Raw genomic sequence first — 11,671 nt, 5'->3', positions numbered from 1 at the left:
TTGATCCAATCATCTGTTGTAGGCATCTGGGCTGTTTCTATAACTTGACTACTGTAAATAGTGCAGCAATGAACATGGATGTGTAAGTGTCTTTATGGTATCCTGACTTAGGATGTCCTAGGTAGATCTATGCAAAACCATGATTTTTTTTAAAATTGTAAAAATACCGTACAGAGGGGTTACAATTACATGGGCAAGATAATGAGTACATTTCTTATCAAGTACTGTTGCCTCCTCCTTTGTTTCCCCTTACCATCCCTTCTCATCCCTCCAACCCCCCAAAACCATGATTTTTAATGTTAAGAACAAAGTAACAGAATTTTGTAAGAAAACCACACTATGATGCAAATTCTTTGCCAAGAGTTTATTTCCCAACACACATTTTCTTTCTTCATTAGAGGGGGAAAAAAGAATGCATTGTTGAATATATTCTAAACCTCATCCAAATGTTGCAAAAGAATGGAGAAATACTTCTCAGAACTGAATGAAACAAATGCAATTGAATACAATTTCTGTTCTCTTCCAATTTGAAACTTATGGTTTTCTCTTAAGAGGCTAACAGCCTGGCACTGGCTCCCATTAACAAAAAACTGAATGTGTAGCTGTGGTTCAAAGAACTGGCTTTGAGCAAAAAATTCAGGGACAGCTCCTAGGACGAGTTCAAGCCCCAGAACCTCACCACAAAAAAAAAAAAAAAAAGCATCTGGCACCAGTGGCTCACATCTGTAACTCTAGCTACTCAGGAGGCTGAGATCTGAGAATTGAAGTTCAGAGCCAGCCCAGGCAGATGAAGTCTCTGAGAGTTCATCTCTAATTAACCAATAAAATGCTAAATCAGAAGAGTGGCTCAGTGGTAAAGTGCCATCCTAGCAAACAAGCTGAGTAAGAGCACAAGGCCCTGAATTCAAGTCCTTGTACTAGTGTGTATGTCTCTGTGTATATAGGCGCGCGCGCACACACACATACACACACACACACATAGTAAATTGTGCATTGGAAGTATTCCCTAACTTGTATAATAAGTAAGGTAATTGGAAACATTTTTACTTTTCTCATTCACATATCTCAAGTAAATTCTTTTTTTTTTTTTTTGGGAGGTGGGGAGGGTCTAGTCGTGGGGCCTGAACTCTGAGCCTGGGCGCTGTCCCTCAACTCTTCAGCTCAAGGCTAGCATTCTACCACTTGAACCATAGCGCCACTTCTGGCTTTTTTCTTTTTGCTTATGTGGTGCTGAGGAATCGAACCCAGGGTCTCAGGCATGCAAGCAAGTGCTCTACCACTGAGCCACCTTCCCAGCCCCTCAAGTAAATTCTTTTGGGGAAAAAAGAGAAGTTTCTTTCCTTCCTTCCTTCCTTCCTTCCTTCCTTTCCTTCCTTCCTTCTTTCCTTCCTTCCTTCCTTCCTTCCTTCCTTCTTTCCTTCCTTCCTTCCTTCCTTCCTTCTTTCCTTCCTTCCTTCCTTCCTTCCTTCCTTCCTTCCTTCCTTCCTTCCTTCCTTCCTTCCTTCCTTCCTTCCACCTTTCTTCCAGTCCTAGGGTTTGAACTCTGGGTCTAGGAGCTGTCCCTGAGCTTCTTTTGCTCAAGAAGAGCACTCTACCACTTGAGCCACAGTGCAATTCCGGCTATTTTGAGTAGTTTATTAGAGATAAGAGTCTTGTGAAGGGCTGGGAAGGTGGCTCAGTGGTAGAGCGCCTGCCTTCATGCATGAGGCCCTGGGTTTGATTCCTCAGCACCACATAAGCAGAAAAAAAAAAAAAAGCCGGAAGTGGCACTATGGCTGAAGTGGTACAGTGCTAGCCTTGAGCTGAAGAGCTGAGGGACAGAGCCCAGGCTCAGTAGTTCAAGCCCCATGACTGACAAAAAAAAAAAGTCTCATGGAGTTTTCTCTTTTTTTTCGGTCGTGGGGCTTGAACTCTGGGCTTGGTTGCTATCTCTGTGCTCTATTGCTTGAGCCACAGCACCACTTCCGGTTTTCTAGTGGTTTATTGGAGATAAGAGTCTCACGGACTTTCCTGCTCAGGCTGGCTTTGAACTGCGATCCTCAGATCTCAGCCTCCTGAGTAGCTAGGATTACAGGCGTGAGCCACCAGCACCCAGCTGGGAAATATTTTAAAGCTTCACTCATCCTGCTGACAAGTAGTTCTCAAATCTAGGTGTACATGACAGTCACCTACAGGAGCTAGTTAAAACCCAGATGCCAACTCCCCAGGAGTTCTTACTCATTAAGGCTGGTTTGGAGGGAATCTAATAATTTACATTCCTAACAAGTTCATAGGTGAGGATGCTGATCTAGACTGCCCTCTCCTCCCATTTCATAGCCAATACTACGTCATCCTGTATCACCCCTGTGGTAAGACCATAGAAGGTATTACCTGAGCTATTAACCTTGGCTGCTCCAGCCCTGGCGGAGTGGTGGAAATATTCCTCCACTGACCTAGGCTCCAATTTAATCTAGCAGGATCATTTTCTCACTCACTACAGGAGTGCCTGAAACTTGATCCTGTTTCAGTTTGAACTATTCACGAAGCTTCTGAGTCAGAATGGAGAGAGAGCTACCAACTGCTCTCCTTTTGTAAAAGGGGATTGATAAAAAGAGAAGAGACTGCCAAGAGATGTGCTTGAAGAGGAGGAGACTGTCCTGGCCAAATCAAGCCTGGAAGAACTTTCTCAAAAGGTATTCAACTAACACATTGCCTTCCTATTGCCTTTTTTTTTTTCCTGGGCCTGGGGCTTGAACTCAGAACCCAGGGAGGCTCTGTCCCTGAGCCTTTCCATGCTCAAGGCTAGCACTATACCACTTGAGCATAGCACCACTTCCGGATTTTTCTGTTTATGTGGTACTAAGGAATTGAACCCAGGGCTTCATGCTTGCTAGCAAGCACTATACCATTAAGCTACATTCTCAGGCCCCTGTTGGCATGTTAACTGGAAAATTTTTCTATGATTCAGAGTTTAATACTACCTTCGGAACTACGTACGGGGGGGAGATGCTGGGGGAAGTTGCACTAGAACTTTCTGGGAAGAGTTAAACTTTCATTTGAGAAGTTGATTGTCTGGGGCAAGTTAGAGAAACCTCTGATTGGTCCTGTTAGCCAGAGGGTGTGTGTGTGTGTGTGTGTGTGTGTGTGTGTGTGTGTGTGTGTGTGTGTGTGTGTGTGTGTGTGTGTGTGTGTGTGTGTGTGTGTTTTAATTTTAGAACTTGTAGTAAAAAAAAAAAACCATTATAATCTCTTTCCACCATCATCTATATCTTCCTTCAGACTAAATTTATGGCCAACAGGTTAAAGCCTTTTGGGCTTTTTTTTTTTTCTTTTTCTTTTCAGGAATGATAGGGTAGGTGAGGGGAATTAAATACCTTGGAGGAAAAACATAAAAAGGAAAAAAAGGTTTCATCTTTATTGGAAGTCAACAATAGAAGTGGCTTTGCTGAAGGTCTTACATGTTCTCACTCTGGTTAGCAGGATGAAACGTAATATAAACAGAAGGCATCATGCTTCGCCTTCTTTCCTCTATGCTGCTCCTGAGCGGCGCTCCACTCGTCTCAAAACAGGATTAAACCCCACTAAAAGAAAAAGTCTCAAACGGATTTTCTCTTTGGAAAACAAATTTTGTAACTACCATTTTTATAGTGCATCTGTCAAGAAAAGCTATTTTTGCTTAAGAGATCTTGAGAAAAGGAAATTATCCAAGCTTTTGATAATTTCATGGCTTTTTTTCTCATTCTTTTCTGATTTTGAGACATGTGAGACAGACAAAAATTATCCACTCTCTCCAGGGGAATTTAATTAAAAGTAAAGCATTGTTAGACTAGGGCCTTTGCTCAAGTGGTAGAATACTTGCCTAACAAGACACTCTGTTCAATCATTGGTGTTGTGGCTTCTGTATGTGGTACTAAGGAGGTACAGCTTAGGTGAATTGTGGTCTAAGGCCATCCTGTGATCCCAGCTAGGTAGGGGAATCATAGCCTGAGGCTAACAAAAGTGGTGAATTAGGGGCTGGGAAGGTGGCTCAGTGGTAGAGCGCTTGCCTTGCACCTGGGTTCGATTCCTCAGCACCACATAAGCAAAAAAAAGAAAAAAAGCCAGAAGTGGCACTGTGGCTCAAGTGGTAGAGTGCTAGCCTTGAGCTGAAGAGCTGAGGGACAGCGCCCAGGCCCAGAGTTCAGGCCCACGACCGGACCCCAAAAAAAAAAAAAAAAAAAAAAAAAGTGGTGAATTAAAATAACAAAGAAGAGCTGGACACAGTGGCTCATGCCTCTAATCCTAGCTACTTGGGAGGCAGATATCTGAGGATAACGGTTCAAAGCCCAGTCTGGGCAGGAAAGTCCATAAGACCTTTTTTTTTTTTTTTTTCAGTCAGTCATGGGGCCTGAACGCTGGGCCTGGGTGCTGTCCCTCAGCTCTTCAACTCAAGGGTAGCACTCTACCACTTGAGCCACAGCGCCACTTCTGGTTTTCTGAGTGATTTATTGGAAATAAATCTCATGGGGCTAGGAAGGTGGCTCAGTGGTAGAGTGCTTGCTTTGCATGCATGAGGCCCTGGGTTCAACTCAGCACCACATAAGCAGAAAAAGCCTAAGTGGCGCTGTGGCTCAAGTGGTAGAGTGCTAGCCTTGAGCTGAAGAGCCGAGGGACAGTGCCGAGGCCCTGAGTTCAGGCCTAGGACTGACAAAAAGAGAGAGAGAGAGAGAGAGAGAGAGAGAGTCTCAGGGACTTTCCTGCCTAGGCTGGCTTTGAACCATGATCCTCAGATCTCAGCCTACTGAGTAGCTAGGATTATAGGTGTGAGCCACCGGTGTTAGGCCATAAGACTTTTATCTCCAGTTAACCACCAGAAAACTGCAAGTGGTGCTGTGGCTCAAGTGATAGAATGCTTTCCTTGAGCTGAAATGCTAAGGGACAGTGCCCAGGCCCAGAGTTCAAGGCCATGACAAAAAAAAAAACTGTTTTGAAAAGTAGAAAACTGTGAAATAGTATTAAATCACTGCTTATCGTAATGTTAAACTTTGGAGGGGGGTGAGGATAGAACTCAGGGACCTGCAGTTACTTGCTAAGCAGGTACTAAACCACCTGAGTCACACTCCCAATCCAATATTAGAGTTTTATTGTCCCTGATGATGATTTTAGTATTGGGGTTTGAACTCATGGCCTCATGCTAAGCTTTTTCACTCACAGTTAGAACTTTGCACTTAAGCCATGCATCCACTTCCAGCTTTTTGCTGGTTTATGGAGATTAGTGTCTACTGGATTTGTCTGCATAGGCTAGCTTTGAATCATGATCCTCAGATCTCAGCCTCCCCGTAGCTAGGATCATAGGTGTGAGCCACAAATGCCCAGCTATTTTTTTTTTTTCTTTTTGCTTATGTGGTGCTGAGGAATCGAACCCAGGGCCTCGAGCATGCAAGGCAAGCGCTCTACCACTGAGCCACCTTCCCAGCCCTCCCAGCTATTTTTTTTAAATTATTACTACTGTTTGAATTTCCCAGACAGTTGCTCTACCACTTTAGCCATGCCTGTAATACTTTTTATTTTACTTATTTTTTAGATAAGGTCTTGGAGTTGTTATGCTTCTCATCTAACTGGGATTACAGAAGGGAACCACTACAACTAGCTTATTACTTAAAATAAGGTCTCCCTACCTCACTAAAACACTCCACACACTTGAGAAAGCTAAATTGCAACCATACTTGCTTGCTGAAGAAATCACTCCAACTCTAGAAGGTGCTGTCCTAGTAACTATTTCAAACAACTTGTGCCAAACATTTATGCTGTCACCAGCCTTGATGAACTATAGCAATCATTTTCACCTAGGCCTGAGTCAGAACACTTTCCTTAAGGGCTCAATAGAAGGCCTCCATTGGTGAAAACATAGTCTTTCATGCAAATTGATGTAAAAGCCCTTGCTATGCTTCTTTCTGGCTATGTAAGTGGCTTATTTGGCTCACTTGTCAAATCAGCTGGGAGACAAACTCCTGTACCCTGGTGCTGTGACATTAGGCTCAATAAAAGGCTTTTCCAGGGTGACACTTGCCTACTTGTGTGTGTGTGTGTGTGTGTGTGTGTGTGTGTGTCTGAACTCAGATCTGAGTGCTGCCTCTAACTTTTGTGTCCAAAGCTAGCTACAACTCCACTTCTGGCTTTTTGGTAGTTAATTAGAGCTAAGAGTCTCATGGACTTTACTGCCCTCACTCTCCTGAATAGCCAGAATTACAGAAGTAAGCCACTGGTACCCCATCTACCTGTGATTTTTTTTTTTTAATTTTTTGGTCATGAGACTTGAACTCTGGGCTTAAGCGCTGTACCTGAGCTTTTCAACTCAAGGTGAGTGCTCTACCATCTGAGCCACAACACCACTTCCAATTTTCTGGTGGTTAATTGGAGATAAGAGTCTCACAGACTTTCCTGCCCAGGCTGTTTTTGAACCTCAATCCTCAGATCTCAGCCTCCTGAGTAACTAGGATTACAGGTGTGAGCCACCGCTGCCCAGCCTCCCTGTGATTTTTATAAGGAGTAGCTTAGCCTGAGGTGATAATATAAAGAGCAACAGTACAGAAGCAGTCAGATAGTTGCAGTGGGCATAACAGAGGTGATGGCGAGCAGAAGCAGTACAGACAAGAGAGGAGAGGGTGAAGAGCCCAGGCTGAAGGAAAACAGAAGACTGTGAAAAGCCAAGGATGAGAACTTCCAAGAATTATGGGTTAAAGGTCATGGTACCCTAAACCTGAGAGCTGTAACATTAGCCACTGTCAAGAGTCAAGTTCTGACACCCTATGCTTTAAGAGTTGGAACATTAGCCACTGTAAGAACTGAGGGGACCCAATACCTCAGGCCTGCTGGGAGCTGAAATACTAGCAAGCATTGCCTGCTGCTGTCATTAGCTGCTGTTTAGAGCCAAGGATTTTTACTAGTTGCAATATGCTGGGCCAATGGAGATCATCAGTAAGCCTCTAACCAAAGTACCTAGAAGTCTCTGACTTCTAAGAACTTGATCCATAGATCTCTGGTTCTCAGGGCTTGATGCTTTAACCCTCTGGGTCTGTCAGCCTATCCCATAAGTCTTTAGCACTCAAAAGCATAAGAGTAACAACACTAGAATAGGTTAGCAGGAATGGCAAAAAAAAAAAAAAGCATGACAGAAAGTATAAGACCCGGGCTGGGAAGTTGGCTCAGTGGTAAAGCGCTTGCCTTGCATGCCTGAGGCCCTGGGTTCGATTCCTCAGCACCACATAAGCAAAAAGAGAAAAAGCCGGAAGTGGTGCTGTGACTCAAGTGGTAGAGTGCTTGCCTTGAGCTGAAGAGCTGAGGGACAGCGCCCAGGTTCAGAGTTCAGGCCCCGCGACCGGACAAAAAAAAAAAGAAAGTATAAGACCCATGAGTAACATGATTATGTGTAAATACTTTTTTTTTGGGGGGGGGGTCCAGTCGTGGGGCCTGAACTCTGGGCCTGGGCGCTGACCCTCCACTTTCCCAGCCCCTATGTGTAAATACTTTTAAGGGTGGTACAAATAACTGCCAATCTTTTTACATTTTTCAGCCATCAGGAGGCACTCTAAACCAATTTAATGGCCCTAGTAGCTATAACTCTCTCTAGGGCCTGGGCACTGTACCTGGGCTTCGTTTGCTCAAAGCTAGCACCCTGCTAGCTTTGGGCTTTAGGCATGCTAGGGCAAGCACTCTACCTCTAAGACACCTTCCCAGCCCTAACTACAACTCTTGATGTATCACAGCACAATTTAGCTCCTCACCATCTCAATTAGTCCTTTACTGAACAAGATTTTTAGCTTTGTTTGTTTGTATGTAAACAAAAGACCAACTAAAGTATTATTTTATTTTTTTAATTATTACCTGTCCTGGGGCTTGAACTCAGAGCCTGAGCACTGTCCCTGAGCTGATGCTCAAGGCTAGCACTCTACCACTTAAGCTACAGCACCTCTTCTGGCTTTTTCTGTTCATGTGGTATTGAAGAATCAAACCCAGGGCTTCATGAATGCTAGGCAAGCACTCTATCACTAAGCCACATTCCAAGTCCTAAGTGTGCGTGTGTGTGTGTGTGTGTGTGCGCGTGCGTGCGTGTGTGTGTGTGTGTGTGTGTGTGCGTGCGCGTGTGCGCGCGCATGTGTGTGTGAGTCATTGGGTTTGAATTCTGGCCCTCGGTACTGTCCCTCAGCCCTTCAGCTCAAGGGGAAAGCTCTACCACTTGAGCCACAGCGCCACTTCCAGTTTTTTAGTGGTTAACTGGAGATGAGAGTCTCAGGAACTTTCCCACCCAGGCTGGCTTTGAACCACAATCCTCAGATCTCAGTCGCCTGAGTAGTTAGGATTACAGACATGAGCCAGACATGAGCCACCAGCACCGGGTCATGGGGCATGAATTCTGGGCCTGGGCACTGTCCCTCAGCTCTTCAGCTCAAGGCGAGTGCTCTACCACTTGAGCTACAGTACCACTTCCGGTTTTCTAGTGGTTTATTGGAGATAGGAGTCTCACGGTCTTTCCTGCCCACGATCCTCAGATCTCAGCCTCCTGAGTAGCTAGGATTACGGGCGTGAGCCACTGGCGCCCGGCAGTATTATTATTATTATTATTTTAAGACAAACCTAAGGCAGGCGCTGGTGGCTCACACTTGTAACCATAACTACTCAAGGAAGCTGAGATCTGAGGACCTTGTTTGAAGCCAGGCCGGAAAAGTGAATCACAAAATACTGGAAGTGCAGCTGTAGCTCAAGTGGAAGAGTGCAAGTCTGTCAGCAGTACTCTCTTTTGATCCCTGTAACTTTAAGTGCAGGCCCTGTGACCTTTTTCCTCTTTTTCAGAATTGTTTGATGAACTAAGATATAATTACTGACATTGATCTCCTCTGGGTTATACCTGATTTTTATTAAGAGATAAGGACAGCACAGAGGCTAGGAAGGTGGCTCAGTGGTAGAGCGCTTTCCTTGCATGCATGAGGCTCTGGGTTCGATTCCTAAGCACCACATAAGCAAAAAGAAAAAAGCCGGAAGTGGCGCTGTGACTCAAGTGGTAGAGCGCTAGCCTTGAGCTGAAGAGCTGAGGGACAGCGCTCAGGCACAGAGTTCAGGCCCCATGACCGAACAAAAAAAAAAAAAAAAAAAAAGACAGTACAATAAACATAGTGATTAGAAAAAAATTAAGCAACCAGATGCCAATGGCTCACACTTATATCCTAGCTACTCAGGAGGCTTTCTGAGGAAATCAGCCAGGGCAGGAAAGTCCCTAAGACTTTTACCTATAATCACCAAAAAAGCCAGAAGTAGAGTTGTGGCACTGAAATGATAGAGCGCTATCCTTGGGCAAAAAAGCTAAGGAACAGGGCTGGGAAGGTGGCTCAGTGGTAGAGTGCTTGCCTTGCATGCTCAAGGCCCTGGGTTCGAGTCCTCAGCACCACATAAGAAAAAAGAAAAAAGCCGGAAGTGGCACTGTAGCTCAAGTGGTAGAGTGCTAGCCTTGAGCTGAAGAGCTGAGGGACAGCGCCCAGGCCCCGAGTTCAGGCCCCACGACCGGACCCCCCAAAAAAACCAAACAAACAAACAAAAAAAGCTAAGGAACAGTGCTCAGGCCCTGAGTTCAAGGACCATGACCCCACACACACACACACACACACACACACACACACAAATAAGGCTGGTGCTGGTGGCTCATGCTTATAATCCTAGCTATTCAGGAGGTTGAGATCTGAGGATTGCTGTTTGAAGCCAGCTCAGGCAGGAAAGTCCACGAGACTCTTTTCTCTAATAAACTACTCAGAAAAATCCAGAAGTAGCACTATGGCTCAACTAGTAGAGCACTAGCCTTGAGCACAAGAGGCTCAAACACAATGTCCAGACCCAGAGGACTGACCAAAAAAAAGTAAAACAACTTTATGTCCCTACCCACTGAGTTACGATCATACAACAAATTAGGGTACAATTAAGTGTTTTTGGAATTTGAAGAAATCTTGTGGGGGTGGGGGCGGGGATCTACCACAGAATTAGGATGCTCAGGGGCTGGGAATGTGCTTAGTGGTAGAATGCTTGCCAAGTATGCTTGAAGCTTTGGGTTCAATTCCTCAGTACCACATAAACAGAAAAGCTGTAAGTGGTGCTATGCCTCAAGTGGCCTTGAGCAAAAGAAGCTCAGAGACAGAGCCCAAGCTCTGAGTTCAAGTGGCAGGACACACACACACACACACACACACACACACACACACACACACACACACACACACACACGATGTTCAAGACAGTTTTTTTTTTGTTTGTTTGTGTTTGTTTTTGTGTGTGTGTGTGTGTACTGACACTGCAGCTTGAACTCAGGGCCTAGCACTGATTTTTAGCTTTTTCACTCAAGGCTAGAACTCTACTATTTGAGCCATAGTTCCACTTCGGGCTTTTTTGCTAGTTACTTGGAGTTAATCTGACAGACTTTCCTAGCTGGGCTGGCTTTGAACTGTGATCCTCAGATCTCAGTCTTCTGAGTAGCTAGGATTATAGGTTCAAGCCACAATTGGCCAAACATTATTATTTATTTACTTTTAATTTAAAATTTTGATGTCTATTTTGGGGCCTGAACTTAGGGTGTGGGCATTGTCCCTGAACAATTTTGATTAAGGCTGGTACTCAAACACTTGAGCCACAGCTCCACTTCTAGCTTTTTTCAATGGTTAATTGAAGTCTCATAGAGTTGGGGGGGGGGGGAGGCAGTGGCTCATATCTGTAATCCTAGCTACTCAAGAAGCTGAGATGTGAGGATCATGGTTCAAAGCCAGCCCTGGCAGGAAAGTCTATGAGATTCATATCTCCATTAAACCACCAGAAAACCAGAAGTGGCTCTGTGGCTCAAGTGGTAGAGCACTTGACTTGAGCTGAAGCGCCCAGGCCCAGAGTTCAAGCCTTATGACTAAAAAAAAAAAAAAAGAAAGAAAGAAAGAAAGAAAAAGTAAGAGTCTCATAGACTTTCCTGCCAGAGCTGGTTTCAAAGCATGATTCTCACATCTCAGCTTCCTGAGTAGCTAGGATTACAAGCAGGAGACACCAGCATCCAGCTCAAACACTTGTTTTTAATACTCTTTCATCTAGGACTATAATCAATCAGAAGCTACAAATGAAGAGGTAGCTGCATCTGGGAAACAGTAAACAGGTGCAAGTCCCCATGGAAGATTCAGGCCTGTCCAGAAGTGTTGATGTGGACACGGGCTTTGCCATTGCCTTTGTTGTTCTTCTGTTTCTATTCCTAATTGTGATGATTTTCCGGTGTGCCAAGTTGGTGAAAAATCCCTACAAGGCAAGCTCCATCGCCACAGAACCATCGTTGAACTGAAGATAAACCCTGGATGACTCCTCCCTCACTAGTCTGGCAATCTTTTTTTTTTTTTTGCTGGTCCTTGCACTTGAACTCAGGGCCTGGGCTCTGTCCCTGAGCCTCTCTGTGCTCAAGGCTAGAGCCATTTGAGCTACAGCACCACTCCAGCCTTTTCTGTTTATGTGGTACTGAGGAGTCAAACCCAGGGCTTCATGTGTGCTAGGTAAGCATGCTACCACTAAGCCACATTCCCAGCCCATAAACTGGCAATCTTTTTTTTTTTTTGGGTGGTTGTGGGGCCTGAACTCTGGGCCTGGGAGCTGTCCTTGGCTAGCACTCTACCACTTGAGCCACAGCACCACTTCTGGTTTTTTCTGC

At 44.8% G+C, this 11,671-nt stretch overlaps 1 protein-coding gene across 1 annotated transcript; it reads left to right on the top strand.

Moving 5' to 3' along the window:
- The first annotated feature begins 11,137 nt into the window (after nucleotides 1–11,137).
- Nucleotides 11,138–11,311, top strand: Ctxnd2 (cortexin domain containing 2). The gene has a single exon (XM_042681365.1). It carries the CDS (start codon nucleotides 11,144–11,146, stop codon nucleotides 11,309–11,311), a length of 168 nt encoding a protein of 55 aa, XP_042537299.1. The 5' UTR covers nucleotides 11,138–11,143.
- Nucleotides 11,312–11,671: the final 360 nt, after the last annotated feature.

This window comes from Dipodomys spectabilis, unplaced genomic scaffold (genome assembly GCF_019054845.1).
Source record: "Dipodomys spectabilis isolate Male_0828 unplaced genomic scaffold, ASM1905484v1 ptg000069l, whole genome shotgun sequence".
Classification (NCBI taxonomy): domain Eukaryota; kingdom Metazoa; phylum Chordata; class Mammalia; order Rodentia; family Heteromyidae; genus Dipodomys; species Dipodomys spectabilis.
The sequence above is the reverse complement of the archived record's forward strand: the minus strand, read 5'-3'. Positions and strand labels throughout refer to the sequence as shown.